Source organism: Lytechinus variegatus, chromosome 8 (assembly GCF_018143015.1).
Source record: "Lytechinus variegatus isolate NC3 chromosome 8, Lvar_3.0, whole genome shotgun sequence".
Classification (NCBI taxonomy): domain Eukaryota; kingdom Metazoa; phylum Echinodermata; class Echinoidea; order Temnopleuroida; family Toxopneustidae; genus Lytechinus; species Lytechinus variegatus.
The window spans coordinates 17616917-17642850 of NC_054747.1; the positions used below are offsets into that span (position 1 = coordinate 17616917).

Sequence of the window (25934 nt, forward strand, 5' to 3'; positions counted from 1 at the left end):
TCTTCATAAATGCCGGTTTATTTTTAAATGAGCCGGTCGAGTGACTCTTTTCTGGTCAGATATGGATTGTCAGAAAATGCTATATCCTATCTACTGATGCTAAACATTCGACCCCCGAATTTCATCCTTATTTTTAATTACCTTTTTAAGTGCCATTTTGACGACTCTGTTCTATGGGAAGTGTTTTGCAGTGGCCTCGGAACGGTTTTCAAAGTGGGGGAGGAGGCTGACCATGCAAGAAATCACAACCATATGGTCATTTTTATATTTTTGTACACGGTTTTGGAAAAATTGGGGGGCTGAAGTGCCTCCCCCCCACCGCTTCAGCGGCCCCTGTTTTAGGCCTGTGGTACCTTGGATCTATTTTCAAACCATGTTCGGGAGATAAAAAGATCCGAAGCGAGAAGGTGCCCCAAGGCTATAGGTTAAACGCTTGTAAGATATAATCAGGGAGTTACCATGCATATTTTTGTATGCATTCTAATGCCAATTACCAACTCGTCTACTATCATTTTGTCTACCATCAGTTCGTCCACTATCCACGTGCTAGTCTGATTTCCGTTTCGTACGTCCACTCACCATTTCGTCTAATAACCAATTGGCCCAATAGCCATTTCGTCCAATAACCAATTGGACCAACAGCCATTTAGTCCATGGTGCCAGCTGGCAAATTCATGTACCAGTTGGCAAAATGAAAGATAGAGGAGAAAAAGGAAAAGAGAGAAAGAAAGAGAGATAAGAAAAAAAAAATAAAGAAAAAAAGAGAGAAAGAATGTAAGAAAGAGAGAGGGAGAGAGAAAGAAAGAAAGTAAGAAAAAGAGAGAAAGAAAGACAGAAAGAAAGACAGAAAGAAAGAAAGACAGACAGACAGAAAGAAAGGAAGAAAGAAAGAAGGAAAGAGTCTGATAGAGGTATACATGTATCTTGAAAAGGTTTCAGAATAGAGTAAACGCTACCAATTGGTGAAATCCAAGTCCATGTAGGCAGGCTTAGGGCCCTACCAGTCAGCAAAATAAATTGGAGCTATAAAATACAAAGTAAGCAAAAAAAAGCTTATGATTTTGACAATAATACCATATTTATTGACAATTTGACCTACACACTAGTTTTGCAATATTAGGAGGGGCAGGACTAGGTAAAGAATATGGGGCGGGGTGAATTTCCAAAGTTGAAGTTAAATAATTGAGGCAATGTAGATAGTTGACAACTTATGGAAAGGGCCTATTTTAAAATGGCAAGGAAATTAGGCTCTACCAACCAAATTCAGGTCTGAAAAAAAACCCCACAAAACTTAAAGACTGATGACTCATGTTCAGCCATCTGCAGTTGGCAAATTCATGATTCCAAGTCAACAAGTTTGCAGTTGGCAAAAAACCACAAAAATATTTGAAGTTAGGTAAGCCTACATATCATATATATTATATTCCATAAGATTTATTTATAACTCTATGAAACATATTTTGCTTGGGGCTTATGTGTTCATCACTCCTGAGGGTGTTTTATGAAAGTTGTCGTGTCAGTGCTGACATCCTCAGTGAAATCCTTGGTTGTGATTGGCTGTGAGGCACTTGCCTCTGACTATATTATTACTATGGTAACTGTCGGAGAAAGCTAATTTGTCAGTGCTGACAACTTTCATGAAACGCTCCCCTGGTGCTCGCAGATTGTCTATTAAAGGTCAAGTCCACCCTAGAAAAATGTTGATTTTAATAAATAGAGAAAGATCAAACTAGCATAACGCTGAAAATTTCATTAGAATTGGATGTAGAATAAGAAAGTTATGGCATTTTAAAGTTTCCCTTATTTTTCACAAAAAAGTGACATTCACATCTCATGCAGTGGCATGCAGATGAGTCGGTCGATGATGTCCATCACTCACTATTTATTTTTTATTGTTTGAATTATACAATATTTCATTTTTTTACAGATTTGACAATAAGGACCAACTTGACTCTCGTGTTATTTTATTTAATCAGTGAGACAATATTTAAATAGCACATTCCTTAAAATGTGTTTGCTAGGTCAGAATACCTGGCTATTTAGCGCGCTTCGCACGCCCTCTAAGTGACTGAAAATTGTTGCTGGTGCCCCCATGCCATGACCCACGATACGCCACTGGGGGCACATCCCCTTTGCACATCCCCCTTCCCGTACGCGCGCGTTGGCGCTGTCTCGCCAAATTAAGTTGGCAAAGTTAGCTGTTACACCCCCCCGGACCCCCTCCCCGTCCAAAAAAAAAATGTTTTTGGCTACGTCCCTGATAACAACATACACGACGTGTGAAATATATTCAGTATACTTTCGCAGTGTCTATATAATTATGCGTAGTCATGTGGGTCATTGTGTACATATACATATAAATAAAGTGAGAATCGTCTGCGATGAAAGGGGTTTTTAGTCGATCATTCAATAACACAACTCGATCCTTTATGCGTGTATTCAGATTTTGAATAGAGTCATAAGGTCGCATCCCACGGTATCAGTAAAAAAAAATGATGCTACACGTATGTATGTAAGTTAGTGTTGTTCCGGTAGGTGGCTCACAACAACCGGAGGCCTTTATCGAGGGAGACGTTGACATTGAGAAGTCCGCTTTGTGACAGCCTCAACCTTGGCCTTATAGTTACTCAAGTTTTGTTTGTTTTAACCAATGCTCGGTGTTTCGACCATCTCACTTCTTACGCCCGGGAATCATATCATTTACCCTCCGAAATACTCCCAGATGGCATGACAAAGAACTGTAAAAACAAATCTTCAGCTTTTGCAGACTTGTCAGTCATTTTCCTCGCCCGATGACGCCGCACTTGCTGACTTCGTCAGACGAAGGAAGGGACAGGTGAACAAGTCATATTTTGGATTAGAATATATACAGCTCTGAGGTTTATGTTGACACAATCAAATTCCGTTTCGAAATGACAAGCAAGGGATGTCTTGACAAGAAAGACTTGCCTACTAGAGACTTGACAATGAAAGTCGTGACAAGGAGTAAAAATTTGACAAGGAAATAATTCACAATGAAAGGCGTGACTGGGGAAGACTTAACCAGGAAAGGCTTGACCAGGAAAGGCTTGACTAGGAAAGGCTGGACTAGGAAGGACTAGGAAAGACCAGAATAGGAATTAAGGATCAGAATAGGAAAGACGGGACCAGTGAAGGTTTGACTAGGATAAACCAAGATACTAAAACTTGTTAAGGAAAGTCTCGACAAGGAAAGAATTGACTAGGAAAGACCAGAATATGAATTAAAGATCAGAATAGGAAAGACGTGACAAGTGAAGGTTTGACTAAGATAGACCCAAATACTAAGGGGGTGTTGCAAGAAAATATTTGCAATCAATCGCAAATATTCTGTTGCAATTTTACAATTGATTAATCACTTTTAACCATATCAAATCAGATTACACTCCTTGTTTCATGGAGCAGATTAGCAATCAATGGCAAATTTACAATTAATTGCACGGCATATGCTTGATTTTTGGAACGAAAATAGACTTGCAATTGATCGCAAGTTTCTTGCAACGCTCCATAAAACTTGACAAGGACAGGCTTGACAAGGAAAGACCAGAATAGGAAAAACGTGCCAAGTTAAGGTTTGACTAGGATAGACCCGAATACTAAGACTTGACAAGGAAAGGCTTGACAAGGACAGACTTGAATAGGAAAGACTCGACCAGGACAAAATCCCGACTTAGAAAGACCTGCATCTGGTGCATGTGCAAACCAAGATGGTGGAGTCAACACAAAAACCGTCAGTGAGGAGATGGCTCATTCTCGCCGGCGTCTCCCTGACCATCTTCCTTGAAGTAGGTGTCCTGAAGAGCTATGGTGTCTTCCTGAACGATATCACCAGGGACCTTGACACGACTACGGGCCTAGTGGGACTCGTCTCAGGACTTGCTCAAGGAATTACATATTTGTTAGGTAAGTTCATTATCGATCTGATGATGATGGTGATGGTGATGGTGATGATGTTCGTGTTGGTGAAGATGATGATGGTGGTAATGACAGATAATGATGACGGTGATGATAATGTTGCTGCGGGTTCTGTTTCTAGAACTAAATGTGCACTGATATATCGTATATGAAATGTTGTTGATGATATCGAGATCGGCCATCAAAATGGAGGTACCTTGGCCGAGTGGTCTAAGGCGCCTGGCTAAACGTGAAAAGTCCGGTGTTTGATAATAATAATATCCCGCATTTATATAGCGCTCAATACATCGGAACGACGTCTCTAAGCGCTTTACAGACATATTATTACCCCGGTCATCGGATCCCTGCATGCCCGCATACAATGCAGTCTTACCTTTCCGATAGGCAGCAACAAATATCAATTGGTGACATTACCTCAAAGAAATTTGACGTTAGATGGGGCATTCCCCAAGGGTCCAGGCTCGGACCTCTCCTTTTTTCCCCTCTATTCTAGTAGGCTTTTTTTCGGTTATCAAAGCATACTCTGAAAAATATCTTGTCACTGTTATGCAGATGGCACTCAATTATACATTTCCTTCAGCCCAGTCAGGGAACAAGAACAGTCCTGTGTTTTGGCTCTTGAACACTGTCTACAGGAACTTCGTAGATGGATGTTGAGCAGTAAGTTGAAACTCAATGATAGCAAAACTGAGTTTCTTATTATTTGAACACCTAGACAAGTGTCTAAACTAAATATAGATTGCATAACAGTTGGAAATACTGTAGTAAAGCAGACCATGGTTGCAAAAAACCTCGGTGTCTGGTTTGACTCGCAGCTAAACATGGAAACCCACATATCCAAAACATGCAAAACTGCCTTTTATCATCTCTACAACTTGTATCCGAAAATATTTAAGTAGCACATGTATTAATACACTGGTCCATGCATTTGTAACAAGCAAGTTGGATTGTTGTAGTGGACTACTTTTTGGCTTACCAGATTCTCAGATAAACAAATTACAGCGTGTTCAAATGCATGTGCCAGACTCATTTGTAATTCCCCCAAATTTTTCCCATGTAAGGCCCCTACTCAACGACCTACATTGGCTTCCAGTACGTCAGCGAATCAAATTCAAAATAATGCTCCTAACATACAAGATACTACATGACATGGCCCCCACCTATCTCAGTGAACTCCTTAAATTAAAATCACCCACCCAGTCTTACAGGCTTCGTAGTTCCCATGACACAATGCTCCTCAGTCTCCCACCATGTAAAACAAAGATCACACTAGGTGACCGTGCCTTTATCAGTGCTGCACCCTAACTCTGGAATAGTCTCCCTTCCTCAATAAGAAATGCATCCTCTGTCAACTTATTTCAAACCAAACTGAAATCCCACCTCTTTCAAGATAGTTTTTAATAAAGAAGTCACTTTTTCATGTTTTTGGTTATGTATTTTGTAGAAATAATTAATCTTATTTTTCTTCGATTAATTTAGCGAACTAAATTTTTGCGTATCCTGTTAATAATTGTTTTTCTGCTTATGTATCTGTTATGTATTGTAATGAGCAGTTGAGTATATCCAAATAGAAATTGCGCAATATAAATTTACGAGTATTATTATGTATGCACCTTCTCCACTCCCTGTGGAGCATTCCAACAAGAGTTCCCAGACTCAGTTGTTAGGCATACTACATATAGGCTTTCACATCCTACCGGGTACCCATTTAACACCTGGGTGGAGAGTGGCAAAGTGTGGATTGACGTCTTGCCAAAGGACGCTAGGCCATGGTGGGACACGAACACACGACCCTATGATTAAAAGGCGAGAGTCAGAACCGCTACACCACGACTCTTCCACGACTGTGTCGACGCGATCCCGGCTGCGGCAGCTATGCCCGTGAGCAAGGCATTTAATCTACAATGCTCTTTTATCCTGCTTTCAAATAAATGGAAATGCTCTATGCATTATTGGTACCCAACTAGGTGTGCACTTGTTAAAAAAATCATCAACAGCAGTATTAACTTTTAGAGATGAACATCGTTGATAACGATGTGTGTGATGATCATAAAGGTCATCATGTTTAATTATGATGTTAATGAGTCATAATTCGGAGAGGGCTAAACACTGCACTTGTGCAAAATCTATGAAATATTGCAATCAAGCGAAGCGAGCGACACAGTCTAATTTTGTGATAGATTTCGACATAGTTTTTAATCGCCAAACATGTTTGTTCTTGTCCTACCTTATTTCAACATTACTGTCTTTTCTTCTAATCTTGTGAAATTAAGAGAGGTGCCGATCTTGCCCCCACAAACCCCCTTTCTGTCTATGCGCCATTGAAGGGATGATGGAAGAATTAGACAAAGAAAAAAAATAATAACTTATCATCAAAAAGTTAACGAAAAATTAGTAAGTACGGAGAATTGAAGTGTAACCCCAAATTGTGATCTTCCTAGTCCAACCAATGCAAAGTATATCTCATATCACAATCTATTTAATCTCCATTTTGTAACGTTTGTTTAGTGTTCAGTTTGTTGGTTTATTGTTACACATCTCGTTCATCTGGTATGTTGCGAACAAATACAATTTAGTATGGGCAGTTGGGATTCCGAATCATGATCAGGGGTGTAAAGAGTTCAGATTTTGAGCTGATTTCAATTTTTGTTTGTTTTGATTTTCAGCTTAATTTCAGCTTATTTGGCTTTCCTCTACAAGAAGTATGGGAATTGAACTCTTTCTTTTTCAGAATAATTCAACACTGTTCAGCCCTTTTTTTTCTGATGTCTTTATTTGTGACCACTCACACCCCTGCATGATTTAACAATAAATATTGCATTAAAATCACGAGCGCTTAGCTCGGTAGAGCGAAAGGGCGTTCGGGGGGGGGGGGGGGGTGGATCGGATTCCGGTGACTCTGGTTTTATTCTCTCTTGGTGTGCTAGTGCCCTTTAATAAGCCAGTTCGTAGTTCCTTTCTGCGCATGATCAAAAGATTCTACGCATGATCAGAAGAAGGTCATTTGTACTAAAGTGACATGGTGCTTTAAAATCTAATGAGATAAGCACCAACTTTGATGTCTTGATTATTCATATATTCTTTTGAATTGTCGTTTTCATTTACATCCACATAAAACAACAATGCTTCCACGAACGACTGGTATTTCACAGTTTGTCAAGTACATTGTGCAACATGCTAAGATATGCATTCAAAGTAGGAATGCAAAAAAATACCTTCATTAAGTGTTCATTGGTGTCCTTGTCACCTGGTCTATTCAATTTCTTCATCCTGCTATGTAAGACAAGCTTACGCAATATCTTGCTTTGAAATCTGCCTATCATGATGAAAGAAATGAAAGGTCATTTGACAAAAATTGCCCATGAAGTAACTACGAACTGGTCTATAAGGCATACATTTATCCTTATTACCGGGTCCATCGGAAGGGACCATAACCCTTCAAGGTTGGGGCGGCCGAAAATCGTTACCTCGCATTTTTTCCGCTACGCATATGTCAGACCCAAAATTGCTGTAAAAAACATGAATTTAAATGGTGTTTTTTCAGCCAAAATTTTCCTAAATGTCGCGTTATGTCTACTGTTACTGATTAAACTCACTTGAATGTGTCTTGTTTATGGTCGTAATCACTGGCGGCGGAAGCCAAAAATTTTTGGAGAGGACAACCCAAGAAAAAAATTTGACAAGCAAAAAAAAAAAAAAGGGTTCTCAACCTAGGGGGGACGTGTACGAAAATAAATTGACAAGCGACAAGCAAAAAAAAAAAAAAACAAAAAAAAAAAACAAAAAAAGGTCATCAGCTACAAATTTAGGGGGGGGGACCATCCCCCCCTCCTCAAATTTAGGGGGGGACACGTCCCCCCCGCTTCCGCCGCCTATGGTCGTAATTCAGTCGGCAACGGATTCCATGAAATAGACAATTATAAAACAATAAAGTCGAAACAAATGAAATATGAATAAAACTAAATACGTAAAAAGAAAATTGCGATACCGTTTTTTTTATTTGTACATTTGGTCGGAATTCTCCGAAGATTCTGCTAATGGAAAATTAGCATTTTGGGGGCAGTATTCGTTTACTAAGCCCGTGCAAAATTATGCGGCGCTCGCGCGGAGATCTCGGAGGGGGGGGGAGGGTCGCCGGATTCCGCCCCTCGGTTGTGAGATGAGTCCAAATGACCCGGCTCCATTGGGGGTACATAGCCCAATAAGTCCTCTGGTTGCTTGCTTAAAACCATTTTGGATTTCTTAGCAATCAGTTAACATGGTTAATAAAAGAATTCACCGCCCACACCATTACCAATCGAATTCAGGACCCCACATGCCATGGATTGTGTGGGGACCTTGGGGTTCTTTGTGGGACGACAAAGGGTTGTGAAGTGGGGAGAGAGATATATTGAAAAGGGTCCTTTTCTTTTTCTCCTGCTCTTTAAAAAGGCCGGGATTGTATACAAAATTGCCCATTATTTGGTGGAGGGGAGCTTGCATATTTGTTGGTAAGATATTGTCCCGTATAAGTCAGGGGCGGATCCAGCCTTTGCCAATAGGGGGGGGGGGCGGAATTTTTTCAGCCATATTTTCCCCGATCGGCCGCTCAAATATGATTTTTGCCGGGATTTTTTGTTTCTTTGAATGGGTAGTCCTAATGGTAACTTTTTAGCTTTATTCTTATGAAACATAAATGCATAATACCATAAACCTTATTTATATAATGCGAGCGCGAAGCGCGAGCTAAATTTTTTGGAAATCTTATGTACTTTTTCCTAAAATTTTGAACATTCTGGGAAATGTTTGTCTTCCTGAAAAAAAAGATGTGTATGCAAGTTAATAATTACTACGAACGTAAAGAGTGAGCAGAAATGAAATGATGGTGGAATTAGCCATGAAGACGTTACACATTTTTAAAAATCAAATAATGCGAGCGCGAAGCGCGAGCCGAAATTTTTTGACATTTTTACCTAAGGAAAGGAAATTCTTAGCACGTTTTGTTTAACAGAATAGGTATATAATTAAACATGCGAGCACGAAGCGTGAGCAAGAAATTTAGAGATTTAGACCTACTGAACAAGACACTCTATTCAATTAGTTTTGTAAATCATGAAAAGGATGTGTAAGTGGGGATCTTCCTTACATAATAATGCGAGCGCAGAGCGCGAGCAGAAAATTTTTGTATACGTTTTGAACTGCTCGAAATTGTACCTGTTATGGACTGCTTGCATTTAGCCATGAAGACGTTACATATTTCAACATTCAAATATTGCGAGCGCGAAGCGCGAGCTGAAAAATTTTGACCTTTTTTACCTGAATAATGGAAATGCTAAGCACTTTTTGTAATCTTGGAAGGACTCTAATTATTTAAACTAAACTTTATTGATGCGAGCACGAAGCGCGGGCGGAAAAATTCTGGACACTCTATTCATGTTTTGTAAATCATGAAAAGGATAAGTTATTTATCCGCGAGCAGACACTTTTTGATATTGTGATCTGAAACTGGATAATGATTTAAATAGAGAACAATCTGCATATCTGAATTAACGCGTGTTTTAGACTTCGACCTAGAATTTGGTATTCTAAGTACCTTTCTTATCATGAAAATCAATAAAGCGAGCGCAAAGCGCGAGCTAAAAATATATGATATTCCCATCTAACAAAGGGTCAATTTCAGCTCTGTATTGCAAACACTTTGTGGGAAAATTGTGAATCGTGATGGATGACAGTTAAAAAAGAGCTGATGTATTTTATTATCATTACTTTGAGTTTTTGCATAGGACCGGGACATTATGTCATCATAAGAAAATGATGACTATCTTCCTATTTTTCTTCCTAAGCGTGAGAGCGCGAAATCTGTTAATATTATGGCCTGAAAACTGGACATTTAAAGCACTTTTGTAATTATGCATAAAATGCATGACATTTAAAGCACTTTTGTAATTATGCATTAAATGCATGATATCATATCTATCAATGCGAGCGGAAATTGCGAGCCGAAATTTTTGATAAACTGTCATCAAAGTAGTTTGATTTAGAAATAATATTGGGATACATAACTCACTAATCAAAATGCAAGCGTGTAGCCATGGTAGCGCTAGCTGATACGTTTTGACAATCTGACCTGAATAGGGAACTTTTTGAGAACTTTATGGAATGCAGGAAATAATAGGTACCTGACAAATCAAATTTTGCGAGCGCGCAGCGCAAGCAGAAAATGATAATATTCAGACCATAAGACAGACATTTTTACAGAGCACTTTTTTAAAATTAATTTGTAAATCAAGCAAAATAATGAAAGTTCAATTTCCTAGCTGAAATATGTTTTATATATTGACTTCAAAGTTTGATATTTCAAGCTCCATATTGAGCAAGATATGCAAATCCCCTAAAAGAGAATAAGAGCGCAAAGCGCGAGCGAAAATTTTATATCGTAACAAATAGAATTTTCACAAAATTATTTTCAAAGTCTTCCCGTCATGTTATTTGATTCAATCATGTTCCTTTTCTTATGTTTGCCTTTCTTCTTTTCTCCTTCCTTTTCTTTTTTCCTTTCTTTTTCCCTTTTTTCATTTTTTTTTGCTCCGCCAATAGGGGGGGGGGGGGGGGGGGCCGGGCCCCTCGGGCCCCCCTGGATCCGCCTTTGTAAGTTATAATGCATGTTTTATTGATACATTCCTTTTCAACGCAGCATTTGGGTACAAATAAATATGCGTAGTATTAGGTATCTTACCCAACAAGCGTGCATGCATGTTCCCTGCTGATCAAATGCTGGGTAAAATTTCTTTTTTGGAGTGTGAAAAGTATGTTAGAATTTTGCATCAACGTGCTTTCATGTCATTCATGTATTATTCCTCAAAACATTTGTGTTCAACCTTGCCCTTCGCGTATGTCATGCATATTTCTCTCCCTCATTCTCCCCATTTCGCTCACCAATTCAATAACAACTTTTTCCTTATGACTTTATTATTTGATATACTTCATTTCATAAATAAAATGAATGCACTGCCTTTATTTACAATGCAGTATGCATGCATGGTACAGCGTGTTATGTTCGATTCATCAATATTCTCAGTAACGTTATTTTGCTCACCCAAATCATTGCTAATATTACCAATTTAGAAAAAAAGGTAAAGAACCGTGTTGATTTGTGAGCTCTTGAGTCATGCCTATTTTGCTTGTATTTGTTTTATGTAGTGACATATACTTCTTTTTCATGACTCGTTAAAGTGATTGCCCCATTTTAAGGTCTTGATATAAAACATTTCCCTCCTTCCGTTCCCATTACTGGATAGGTGATATATACCTTTTCTTCAGGGAATTCCTAAAATCAGTCCTTAAAGTGTCTCTTTTTCTAATCTGAGTAGCAAAAATTTTCAGCTTGAGCTTTCGCTCGCATAATATGGTTGGTGAAGTACGAATGGTCATAGTGAATCCCTACAAACAAGCCTTAGAATGCCCCTCTTCATGTCTGCATTTCCTAAATTTTCAGCTCGCACTTCGTCCTCGCAATATTCAATTTGTGAGATGAGTATAATAATCATGATTACAATGATTTCTTTTTTGGAGTGTGAAAAGTATGTTAGAATTTTGCATCAACGTGCTTTCATGTCATTCATGTATTATTCCTCAAAACATTTGTGTTCAACCTTGCCCTTCGCGTATGTCATGCATATTTCTCTCCCTCATTCTCCCCATTTCGCTCACCAATTCAATAACAACTTTTTCCTTATGACTTTATTATTTGATATACTTCATTTCATAAATAAAATGAATGCACTGCCTTTATTTACAATGCAGTATGCATGCATGGTACAGCGTGTTATGTTCGATTCATCAATATTCTTTGCTTTTAACGTTATTTTGTTCACCCAATCATTGCTATCATTACCAATTTAGAAAAAAAGGTAAAGAACCGTGTTGATTTGTGAGCTCTTGAGTCATTTATGCCTATTTTGCTTGTATCACCAGTGGCGTAACAACGGGGGACAGGGGGGGCACGTGCCCCCCCCCTCCCCACAGTCGGCTGCCCCCCCCTAAATAAAAGGGGAAAAGGGGGAAAAAAGAGGGTGAAAAATATAGCAGGAAATGATAAACTATTCTTCATTATGATCATAATAATTGATTAAGGTTGCATTACATAAGAAACATTTTTTCATAACTTTACGAAACATAGTTTGCTCAGGGCCTATGTCTTCATTGTTCAGGGTGCTAGCATTGTCTGTTTAACGAGATATATGATCCTGTTGTACTAAAACCTTCTGTTTTCAAGTCATTATGCACCAAATATAATTATATCTTAGCACTTCGAGTTTTGTTTTATGTAGTGACATATATTTCTTTTTCATGACTCGTTAAAGTGATTGCCCCATTTTAAGGTCTTGATATAAAACATTTCCGTCCTTCCGTTCCCATTAGTGGATAGGTGATATATACCTTCTCTTCAGGGAATTCCTAAAATCAGTCCTTAAAGTGTCTCTTTTTCTAATCTGAGTAGCAAAAATTTTCAGCTTGAGCTTTCGCTCGCACAATATGGTTGGTGAAGTACGAATGGTCATAGTGAATCCCTACAAACAAGCCTTAGAATGCCCCTCTTCATGTCTGCATTTCCTAAATTTTCAGCTCGCACTTCGTCCTCGCAATATTCAATTTGTGAGATGAGTATAATAATCATGATTACAATGACTACAAAAGGTGCTTCGTTTATTTAGATGTAATTCTAACAAAATCAGCAGGTGCTTGGTACTCGCATTAGATGACTATGAATTCCTTAAAGAAATAGTCCTTAAAATATCCCTTTTGGGGTCAATATATACAAAAAATTCAGCTCGCGCTTTGCGCTCGCATCGTTTGTTTAGCGAGACAGGTACGTATCATGATTACAAAAAATGCTTATAATGTCCCTTTTTAGGTCTGAATATCAAAATATTTCAGCTCGCGCTTCGCGCTCGCATTATTTGACCAGGCGCCCGTTGCAGAAAGAGTTGCAATCGATCGCAACTCTAAAAGTCATGCGCAACTTGATTTTCAACTAATCAACGGCGCGCATTTTGGGACTTGCGATTGATTTTTTGGCTTGCGTCTAAACGCAACTCTTTCTGCAACGGGACCCTGAGACATAAATACCCGTTTAATCGCACTGTCTTTGATATGTCTTAGGTCAGTATACCTCACTAAGTGACTCAAACTTTTTGCTGGTGCCCCCCCCCATGTCGTGACCCCCGGTACGCCACTTTGTATCACTATGCATTATTTTTTTCTTTATTGACTCCAATTTGAATAATTGACTTTGATTTATATAAATTGCTTGATTTAGTCATATATGCCCTCCTGTGACGCTTTAGCAATTGTTTGGCTTCACTAAACGACAGTCTTCGTTTATTTAATTTCATCGTGTTTTTTTTTTACAATGGATCTTATACCTTGGTCACATTTGCTCTACGGCGGCCGTACGGCGAGTCGAAAACAGCCATTTCATTAATTTCAATTCAAACCACCTATATGTAGTTGGTACAAAAAAAATTAATACGGCTGTTTTCGACTCGCCGTACGGCCGCCGTCGAGCAAATGTGACCAAGGTATAAGAGCTTGAACATGTTAAGCATGCATGGCTCCGTCTTTCACTCTTTTATTCCTCCACCTCCATTTTATACACTTTTGCCACACCTTTACAATAATTAATAGGAATTTGGTTATTGGTATCCCATTTTTATTCTCGGAATACAAAATGGACTTTTACCTAAATAACATGTTCTCTTATGTCATACACGCCGTATTCCTTTTTGAATGTCAAGTCCACTCCAGAAGGAACGTTGATTTGGATCAATAGAGAAAAAACAGACAAACTTAACGCTGAAAATTTCATCAAAATCGGAAAAATAAATAGTTATGACATTATCAAGTTCAGCTTATTTTTCACAATATAGTTAAATGCACAATTCAGTCACATGCAAAATGACAGAGTCGATGACGTCCCTCACTATTTCTTAATTTTTTATTGTTTGAATTACACATTAGTCCAATTTTTACAAAATTGACAATGAGGACCAACTTGACTTAACATTAAAATGTTCAACAATGGTAATTCCACATGTTTAGGGAGAAATAAACCTTTGTTTCACATGACACTTTAGGAGAAAATTAGAAAATTTCATATTTCTTATAATAAAGTACAAAAATAGTGAGTTTATTACGTCATCAGTCTCCTCATTTGCATATCGACCATGATATGCATTTTTTAATTTTTGTGAAATTAAACAATACTTAAAAATATACCTTTTTTTACATCGGATTTTGATCAACCTTTGTTGAGGTGTACTTGTCCTTTAAGCATGTATTTACATCTTCCCAGTTATCTGATAAAAGAGTGATACAGAAGGCACGTAATTTACTTTTTTTGTCGTTTCAATTAAAGTTAATGCCATTAATTCCTTGCTCCTTTATTCTATTTTGACATAAATCTTTTTCACCTATCTTTTGCAATGCCAACAATACCCAATTAAAAAAGTAAAGATCTGTGTTTATCAGTTCTTGATCATGCCAAGCATGCTTGCATCATTATTCAACATTGGTCTATTTTATTATCGACTTCAAGTAGAGCAATCAACTTTGTGTTTATACAATTCGCTTGATCTAGCAATGTCTCCCCTTTTGCGATCCCAACTTCCAACTATCAAATTGCAATTTTCCTTTCCTTTTGAGATTTTTTTTGGGTATTCGAGCACGTTAAGCATGGCTCCTTCTTCCACTCTTTTATTCTTAAATCCCCACCAGTTTGTCCACTTTTGCCATATACCTACTGAGAATTCGGTGATGGGTATACATGTACTTCATTATCAGAATGCAAAGTGGAATATTTGTCATGTCATGCATGCCGTGTTCCTTTACTCATTACCTCAAACACTTGTTTGTACCTTTCCAATTTATTCTGATAAAGAGTGGTAAAGCAATGCAATCATTAATTACAAATGCCTTTTCGATTAATGACATGCATGACTTACTGCGTTGATCTTGTGCTAATAATTATGACATTCTTCGTTCGTCCTTGCAATGATGACATTACTCAATTAGCACGATAAGAGAATTCGAGCAAATAAGATATTTGTTTTTCTGTGAGCTCGTGTGCATGCCAAGAATGCTTTCATCAGGTATCGTCTGTTTTACTATCGATTTCAAAATTGACATTTTGTTTAAACAATTTGCTTGATCTAGTAATATCTGCCCTTTTGGGATGCTAAATTCCAATGGCTTGTTCTGCACCAAATGGCAATCTTCCTTTTCTATTGTGTATTTGGTGTTTGAACATGTTGGGCATTGCCCCTTCATTCATTCTTGTATTCGTCAAAGTTTTGTCCGCTCTTGCCACACCTATTAAAATAGTAACCGAGAATTTGGCTATTGGTATTCCTGTCCCGGGGGGGGGGGGTACTAACATTGACGGGTGGATACCATGCGCGACCCCAAAAAACACGTAAAAATGATGTGTTTTTCACGATAGGGCACGTTACGTACGTAGCGTGATAAGGGTGTCAAAAACAAAAAAAATAATGAAAAAAAGGGATCTATTTCGCTAGGATTATTACGTGTTTAGGGTTGAATTTGCGGGGATGATAAAACAAAATTAAAATGTTTTATAAAGAGTGCCCTTTTTGCCCCAACACTTCGTGTTTAGAGTCTGATTTGCGCGAGGTGTAGAAGATGTGGTCGTACTAAATCAAATAAGGTAAAGCCGTCGACAGAAGGAACGGTAACAATGAATTATTCCTGTACTTGTTTAGGGGTTCATTTCTGGGAATATTTGCCAAGAGTATCGTCTTGTTTCCAATACTTGTTAAGGGTATAGGGTTTCACATGTCAATACTTGTTAAGGGGTGCATTTTCAGAAAATGGAAATCACGTGTTTAGGGTGCTTTTCGAGATCCCATGGTCGCGCATGGTATCCACTCGTGAATGGAAGTGGCCCCCGGGATTCCTGTTTGATTTTCAGAATACAAAGTGGACTCGACTTGTGCTTGAATATGTTCACTTATGTCATTCATGCCCAGTATTCCTTTACTAATTATCTTCAACACATTTTGTTAGTATCTTGCAAGTTATTATGATAAAAGAGTGCTAAAGATATGCTATTTAGATTGATGTCATGCAGGCCATCCTCGTTACTCTTTCGTGTGACTCTTGTACCATTTTTGAGGGGTTTTTTTTCTATTGTTCACCCCTTAGAGAAAAAAGTACACAAACGTTTTCATCGTGAGCACGATCTTGGTCATGCCAAGCATACTTCCATCACCACTTAATTATCGTCTATCAATTATCAACTTCAATTTGAATAATCGGCTTTGTGTTTGACAATTCGCTTGATCTACCGCCCTTGACACGGTAAAAAAAAATAGTAATTTGAATGATAATTCCAGTGAAAAAGAAGGCTAATGACGGATTCTTAGCACGTGTGAAACCAAACTAGAATCACGAACGCTTATCGCAGTCACAAATTCAAATTCTACTCCGGAGGCACTAGCGTACCTACGGGGGGGGGGGGGGGTGGGCAAAAATACCAACTTTTGCTTAACATCTTTTGCAACTTTGTTTGCATGACTCCTAAAGTCTAGATATGAGTCAATGATGACCCCAAGGCATTTATATTCATTTACACATGCTATGGATTTTCCGTCTATAATAATATCTAACTTTTTATCTTGTAATGTGCAAACTCTTTGACGTGAACCAAGTAGCATTGTCTTAGTCTTATCGACATTGAGAATAAGCTTGTTTGGAATTAACCATTCATGTGTTCGCTTCATTACTTCATTAAGCTGTGTTTCAATGTCGTGTTTAGATGTGCCTGATACAGAAATGGTCGTATCATCGGCATACATGAACACAGATCCATTTGACCTCTTTGGTAGGTCATTTATAAATAAAACAAACATTAGTGGGCCAAGTACCGACCCTTGGGGAAGACCTATATTGATATCTTTAATTGTCGACTTATTATTTTCTACAGAAACATACTGTTTGCGATGAGCAAGATACGAGTGAAACCATTTAAAGGGGAAGTTCACCCTGAAGAAAACTTTGTTGTAAAAATAGCAAAAAAAATAGTAAAAAATATTGGTGAAGGTTTGAGGAAAATCCGTTGAAGAGTAAGAAAGTTATTAGAGTTCAAAGTTTTGGATTTGTGACGTCATAAACGAGCAGCTGCCCCATGTGTTATGTAATATAAAATGCATGAATGTCAAATTTCGTATGGTTCCTGATGACTTAATTTTGTTTTCTATTCATGATCGGGTGTGAAATGATTTGTTTATTGACATACAAAAGTTACAGTGAAAACCATTTTCAATTTTCTGAGAAAATGACAATTCATTGATTTTTTACCATTCGCTATGTAGGAATGCTGCTCGCATATGACGTCACAAATCAAATAATTGAAATTCTAATAACTTTTTAATTACTTGATGAATTTTTCTCAAACCTTCAGCAATATTTTTTATTATTTTTTCTGCTATTTTTACAATAAACTTTTTGTCAGGGTGAACTTCCCCTTTAAGACTACTTGCACTACAACCATACATTGCTAATTTATCTAAAAGGAGTTCATGGTTCACAGTGTCGAATGCTCGACGTAAATCGAGGAAGATAAATCCATTCATTTTTCTATTGTCGACGTTACGAGACCATTCATATATCATACAAAGAAGAGCCATTTCACACGAGTGGTTTGGTCTGAAACCAAACTGGTTCGAGCATAATAGCGATCTTCTGCGTAGATAGGACATGAGTTCTGAATGGACAGCCTTTTCTATTACTTTTGATATAACAGGCAATATTGTTATTGGCCTATATAGTTACTTGGGTTACTTTTATCGCCCGATTTGAAGATTGGTTAAACACGGCCAATTTTCCAATCGTCAGGGAAGGTACACGATTCAATTGATAAATTCAAAATGTATACAAGTGACTGTATTAAAATTGGTAGTTTATATGCATATTTCAAGAGTCTTATAGATAAATTATCATGCCTTGTGCTCTTTTTTACTCTTAATTTGTTTATTTATTAATGTGTATATAACGATCGAAGCGAGCGCGAAGCGCGACCTTAAAAATGATCTTCCGTTCTGACAATTGGACACTCTAAACATCTTTGGTAGCTGCAGTGATTCACATAATGCATGCGCGAGGTGCGGGCTGAAAATTTTGATTTTCTGTCATGAACACTGGACTACTAAGCACATTTGGTAGTTATGAACAATATGTGTATCTTACTAAACAATTCATGCGGGGGCGTAGCGCGAGCCGAGAGTGTTTATATGTTGTAGTGACTCATCATGAATAGAACACATATCTCACCAATGAAATAAAGTGAGCGCGAAGAGCGAGCTGAAAATTGTTTATTTTCTGTCTTGAAAACTGGATACTCTAAGCACTTTCTGCAATCATGAACAAAATGAGTATGTAATCAAATAATTAATGCAAGCGCAAAATGTTCTTATTCCTAATGTAAAACGGATATTCTAAGCATGTTTTAAATCCTGAACAGGATTAGGTATCTAACTAAACAATTGATGCGAGTGCAAAGCGCGAGTTGAAAACTTGGGATTCCGTCATGAAAACTTGAGAGTTTAAGCACGCTTACGATAAAGAACAGAGCGCGAAGCGGGACTTGAGCTTGTAATGTAGATCTTGACCTAAAAAAATCGACATTCGAAGCAATGTAGCCTTGAACAGGATGAATATTTATACAAAAATATATTACTATTTGATGCTAGCTCGGAGCGCGAGCTGATTTTTTCCCGATATGAAAAAAATGATATAATAAGCATTTTCTTACAAAAATATTCAATATTCAATAAAATAATGCGAAAGAGAAGTGCGAGCTAATTTTTTCTATATTAAATCCCGATAATTGGACATTATAAGAACGGATTTATTGGATAAAGATCAGGTCATATGTATCCCACTAGCAGTTATTGCGAGCGCGATGCGCAAGCTGATATTTTTTAATCTAGACTAAAACGCGACAAATTTTTATATTCCGACTTGATCAAAACTGGACGTTGTGAAAAGTTTTTTTTTTAGTAAAAACAAACTGTATATCTCAATGCGAGAGAATATGGGCCTAATTCAATAAACTTAGTCATAAGGGTAATCAAGTATTAATAAACATCCTACCTGGGTTTCAAGTCACATGACCAAAGTCAAAGGTCTTTTAAGGTTAATGAACTTTTGCCAAGTTGGGGGTATTTGTTGAATTACCATCACAACTTCGAAAGTTTATGGATCTGATTCATAAAACTTGGACACTATATATATATATATACATACATGTACAACAGCTTTGGCAACTCTTTTATTAAAATATTTTGTGACAGAAATGGATGAAGAGAAATGATAGATAGCTCTGTGGAACCTTCATTTAAGCTACGCCTACCATTGATCTCTTCATCCATTTCTGTCACAATATATATATATGAATATGTATATATATATTAACTTTTTTTAAAGACAAATAATTTTCAAGAATTCTGTATTTTCAAGATATTTTCAATTACCTCCAAGAATTGGCTCCGCCGCCAATAAATAATTCGAGAATGAACTTCATATTTAGGCCGACAATGATAATCCTTGTACATTATCACCACATTCTTCAATTTTCATCACCACTTCGTTGCTCTGCAGCATGAGTGGATCCTAGCTATGTAGCTATCTGCCATGCGGCCGTGAAATAATTACATGTTGCATTCCAACATGTTCAATCAACCTCCATCAAATGGATAATTATTACAAACCAACATTTATGTCAACAGTCTCTCAAAAACCATTAAGGCGTAGACATAACATTGGGCTTTGGGATTTCTTTGTCCCCAAAATACATTGTTTATTTCTGCCTTGAACGAAAATTTCTTGAGGATTCTCTATTTTGAAGCATTCAGAAATTAAAGGACAAGTCCACCCAAACAAAAAGTTGATTTAAGCAAAAAGAGAAAAATCCAAAAAACATAACACTGAAAATTTCACCAAAATCGGATGTACATCCTGGTGGGTATGCAAATGAGGAGACTGATGACGTCATCCACTCACTTTATCTTTTGTATTTTATTTTATGAAATATAAAATATTCACATTTTCTCTTCATTGCCAAGTAAAACAACGATTAATTCCTCCCTGAACATGTGGAATTAGCATTGTTTGTTAATGGTTCAGTCGAATTGGTCGCTATTGTCAAATTTGTAAAAAATGAAATATTGTATAATTCAAACAATAAAATACCAAAAGAAATAGTGAGTGAGAAACATCATCGACTGTCTCATTTGCATGTCACTGAGTTGTGCATGTCAGTCAGTGTTTTATGTAAAATAAGCGAAACTTTAAAATTTCTTAACTTTCTTATTTTACATCCGATTTTGATGAAATTTTCAGCATTGTGCTAGTTTGATTTTTTTTTCTTTTTATTCAAATCAGCATTTTTCTGGGGTGCACTTGACCATTAATGAACCAAAATCACTGTATTCAGAGAAAAGATTGACCAGAAGGGTGCTGAGGGCCAGAAGGGAACAACCAAAATGCTATTTCCGGGTGCCGTATGTAATACACGCACGTGCTTTCAAAAGCCAAAATTCAACAAAGTATATTGATTAAACGCCGCAATTCCATATCCTGACGTCACGAATTTGGGGGGGGGTTTCAGAGGGGGCGTCCAAATAAACGGTTTATACTGCGCTCCATATTGATTTTTAATCGGCGATAAGTGTAATACTGTCCCTTATGATATTTCCTGCACAATGATATAATTCGACCATAGGCACTTCAACTTAAATAGGGGTCAGACCTACGGACGTAGAGGGCAGCAACACCTTGTCTGCCCTGTGTTGCTGCCCTCTACGTTCGTGTGTTTGGACATACACAATGTTGTGATTAATCCAATAAATCTCAATAATGGAAATCTATCAAGATCATTATTTTTCATAGGTCTACAGCGATTTAGCACAATGTTGGCCTATAATTTAGGAGGGGACTGCAGTTATTGTCTATGCCTTTACGTGTCCAATTTTGACTGGATCAACCACAACTCCCAAAGGGTTGTACATGTATTTATAATGAAGATAAAGTTAACCTACCTCACATTGCGGTGTAATATTTCTCTGTGATCTTTTTATTCTTCACTCTTTCAGCCCCAGTGAGTCGGTTCTTGACGAAAAAGTTGTCGGTCCGACAGGTTATAATCCTAGGAGCAATAATTGGAACTTCATCCTATATAATGACTTCTTTTTCACGATCATCTTGGCAGTTTGGAGTTGCTTTGCTCTCATCAGGTAATATTGTAATTAAAAGGAAAATCGTCACTTGGTCTACACCAGTTGTGTCTATTTTTCATTTGGTCTCATGCGTGGAGCGTTGTGGCCCAGTGGATTGGTCTCATAGGTTGAAATCCCAGCCATGGCGTAGCACGAAATTAATCCACATTGTGCAGCTGCACTCACCCCAGGTGAGGTAAATGGGTACCTGGCAGGAATTTATTTCTTGAAATGCCAAGCGCGTGAGCTACAGCCAGGGTAATAATATCCAAGTCATTTGGAAGCGAATAGAGACATCATTCATAACGTGTTATGTGCTATACAAGAACTGGCTATTATTGTTATCCGATTCGTTCTAATTCTAGTTGAGTCAGCTCTTCTTACCATTTTGGTCTAACTGCAATTTAGCACTATTGTAGAGCCTCCAGTTGGACTATTATTATTATTTATTCTTTAAATCAATTTCGTCGAACACCACTTGTTCTATACTATATGTTTGGATGAGGTGTTTACAAACTAAATTTTCGTTCGACAAAGAAAAAAAAATAGACCACCTGGGTATTATCGAATTACAATTAGACTATTTATACCTCAGTCACATTTGATCTACGACGGCCGTACGGCGAGTAGAATACAGCCATTTTAACATTTTTTTGTGATAGCCACATATACGTGGTTTGAATAAAAATGAATAAAACGGCTGTTTTCGACTTGCCATACGGCCGCCGTAGAGCAAATGTGACCTAGGTATTAGTGGGTAATATTAGACCAAATGTAATATAGACAGAACGGTAAATAGAGGAAATTTGCTTAGCGCATGTGCAATTATACTGTCTTTGATTAATTAATATTAATAATTATTGTTTGTTTTTTATTAAAAACGGTATATTTACCCAGTTCCGAAAACTGTTCTCCCATCGGGCCCTGCTATTATTACCACCATGCTAAGCTAGGCTACCTATTCAGGTGCACACAGCATTTTGAGGAATTACTTCCAGCCGGTACCCATTTACCTCACCTGGGTCGAGTGCAGCACACTGTGGATCAGTTTCTTGCTGAAGGAAATTACGCCATGGCTGGGATTTGAACCCACGAGCCTCTGTTTTAAAGTCCGGAGACTATAATCCACTGGGCCAAGACGCTGATTCAAGTGAATATAAAGCCTTAAAAGTCGTATTGGGAATAATTTTGAGAATGTATACACAGCAAAAACTGCGGTGTTAACCGGTGTACATAGAGGACCACACCAATTATTTTACACCGGTGTTAAATTGACAGTGTTATTTTAACATCTACAGGTGTTATTGCAACACCATTGGTTGTTACATTTACACTATTTGGTGTTATGGTAAATCTCGAGGGTGTAATTTAAACACCTCAGGGTGTTCCTCTAAAACTGGTGTCAGTTTTAACACCATAGTTTTTACAGTGTAGAAAGTTCGTCAGATATAAGATTACATGCACACATGTTCAGTCATTATTTTTTTATGTGTATTTCATTGATATAGTTTTTAATTTAAATTAGCGCAGATTTGTCTGAAGTATTATATCACTCTGTAACTACATAAGCTATAATATGCACTATATATACATATAACACAGTCTAAACGAAAATGATTCTTTTTAATAGAAACCCTTCCCCCAATTACTGTCGTATCTTTCATCATGTTTCAAAAAAAAATTATGAGTGCAAATTTTTAATCTCAAGGACTTGTTTTAAAAATCTTTCCATGCTTTTTTTAAAATCAAACTTTCAGTCCAAAAACTGAGATTTCGATGAAGGAACACAGTAGGAGTCCTAATTTGCAAAGCTTTCTCTTGCCGTGAAGATTTCTAACTTTGGAAACCTAGATCTGACATTCAGGTCTCATAATTTGTAAACCTCTTTCCAACATCAACATTTGCAGATTTGTAAACGTTGGTGAGAAAAAAAGTTTGCAAATCTGTTAACATTCACAGCAGGAAAAGGTCGACAAATTTAGAAGCCTTGATGCCAAAGGAAGGTTTGCAAATTTGGAAACATTGAAATCCAAAGTAAGATGCACAAATTTGGAAAACCTTAATTGATGCCAAAGCAAGATGTACCAATTTGCATGCCTTGATGTCAGAGAAAGTGTTGTGAAATTGGAAAACCTTGATACCACAGCAAGATATAAAAATTTTTGAAACTTGATGCCAAAGGAAGGTTTTGCAAATTTGTAAAACCTAGGGCCTGTTGCATAAAAGATTTTACATGATAAAACTCTGGTAAAAACTGAAAATTAAGGTTAGTCTGATTTCTGCCATTGACTTTAACACAGGGCAAAAACTCCGGTAAAAACGACTTGAGTTTTCTCAGCTAAAAAGTTTTATGCAACAGGCCCCTTGATGCCAAAGGAAGGTTTGCAAATTTGGCAACATTGAAATCCAAAGCAGGATGTAAATATTAAGAAACCTTGATGCCAAAGCAAGATGTACAAATTTGTGTGCTTTGATGTCAGAGCACGTATTGTGAATTTGGAAACCCTCATGTCAGAGCAAGTTTTGCTAATTTGTAAAATTTGGAAGTCAGAATCGGGTTAGAAGATTTGGAAACCTTGATTTCCAAACAAGGTTTGCAAATTTGGAAGCCTTGTTGTCAAGGTGTTTGCAAATTTGCAATCCTTGATATTTAAGAAGGTTGTAGTTCAGTGACAACTTCATGAAGGAGATGGTTAATTCTACAAAATTTGAGAACTTGATGTCAGATCAAGGTGTGCATGCTCATAAACCTTTACAGCAGAGAGAGGTATGGCAATTTGGAAACCTTCACGGTGGGCTAGGTATGGAAATTAAAGGAATTTTACCTTTTTCCTTCATGAAAATTTCATTTTTTTTCCCCGTAAAAACATGGATATAATGATAATAAAAAAGGATCCTTTGGAATTGCGGGTCAAATTTTGAACTTCAAAAATTGTCTGGACTCCCGTGGAATTATTCTTATTTTCGTTTAGACTGTGTAATTTTGTCATTTATATATGTGATGCTATGTAAGTGAACATAATTAGTAATATTTCGCTTCTCCAGGTATGGGCTACAGCATGGTGACGTTTCCTGCACACGCACTTCCGGTTCGGTACTTCCCAGATAAATTCGAATTAGCTTCTAGCATCATAATGACAGCTGGTGGTCTAGGCATGATGTTGCTCCCTGTCATAGCGGAACAACTTAATCGCATCTATGGTTGGCGACAAGCCATGTTACTTCTTGGTGCATTCAGCTTACACAATATCCCAATCGGTGCGTTGGTGAAGGAAGAGGGAAGTATTTCCGGAGCAAAGGCACCATCAAAGAAGGATGTAAAGCATCGTGGAAAGGAGTATTCGTCTGCAAGTGTCTTGCAACCGCTTTTGGAGTCAACATCGATCAGCCATCGAGAAAATAATCCGGATGAGGAAAATCACTTGAGGGAACTAAGTACAGCAGAAGCGGGTATACAGTCTACGGAATCTCCAAATGGTGTCCTTAAGAACATAGCGCCCAGTGTGAGGCCCAATCCAAAGACGATTGTCATCGAGAAAGAGACAGACGGTGTCAAGAGCACGTCACAAAAATCAGTCTGGCAATCGCTGAAAACTCTTACAGGTTTTGACATTGTCGAAAAGAAGCCAGACGTTTTGAGTGTCATATTCGCCATGTTTATGCTAGGCATGACTTACAGCGGATGGATTATATTTATAGTACCAAACGGCATCGCGAAAGGATATCTATTGGAACATTCAATACTTCTTGCCACAGTCGGGGGAGCTGCCAATATCTTTGGACGTTTCATCATAGGGTTCGTAAGCAAATTGCAGCTTTTCTCAAACAACAAGCTATATGTTATGTTATGTTTTGTGTCTTTCGTGGCATACACGATGAACATCTTGTCAACTCAATTTTGGGCCTTGTGCATTCTTGCAGTTTTAAATGGTAGTACGTTAGGTGCTATGACAGGAATGATAACATTACTTTCCCGGGATACAGCACCTGACGGGGACGTAGAGGGCGTGATATCTCTGCTTCTTATGGCACTAGGAGGAGGTCTTCCTGTCGGTGGCTTTGCAGTGGGTAAGTTACTCGCAGCCGTGTTTATCAAACTTCATTCAAATCCAGATTAAAACTGTGTGTGTGTGTGTGACGGCTTGTGGGTGAGAGTGGGGGGGGGGGGTGTAGGGGTAAATTATCACAAGTTAATGGTTCATTCCATCTTTCACCACATTGTTTGAGGAAATCTTCAACTCACTCACTTCGCTCATGATATCAATAATTATCCCACTTCGATCTCTCGAAATAGATTTGGGCGGTTAACTCAGATCACGGCCAATCCCTACTCATGACATAATATCGCCCCTCCCGATTACAACCATGAAGTTTCATAACTGCACACACACAAAAAAGAAAACTTGCTTGGGAACAGATGACCATTCTGATTATCTTTACCGTTTTTTTAAAATCTACTTCAGGATGGTTTTTTGACAGGTCTAATTCGTACGACGCGTCATTCCTTCTACTTGGCTCGGTCAGTCTGGTCTCCGCCTTCTTTCTCATCACCCCAAGCATTCCCGATGCGTGCCGCTGCGTCTACCAGTCAGTCTTAAACCGATGTCTCAACCAGAGCAGTCGATTCCGGGGGACGGGAGAACGATAGAACCCTCATCACCCCAAGCATACCCGATGCGTACCGTTGCGTCTACCAGTTAGTCCTTATGTCTCAACCAGAGCAGTTGA

General features: G+C 37.9%; 1 protein-coding gene across 1 annotated transcript; it reads left to right on the forward strand.

Annotated features, from left to right (window-relative positions):
- The first annotated feature begins 3449 nt into the window (after positions 1–3449).
- LOC121420736 (monocarboxylate transporter 14-like) lies at positions 3450–25934 on the forward strand. Its single transcript, XM_041615385.1, has 4 exons — positions 3450–3921; positions 21084–21224; positions 24252–25274; positions 25670–25934. The coding sequence occupies exons 1-4, from the start codon at positions 3726–3728 to the stop codon at positions 25852–25854; spliced, it is 1545 nt and encodes a 514-aa protein (XP_041471319.1). The 5' UTR covers positions 3450–3725; the 3' UTR covers positions 25855–25934.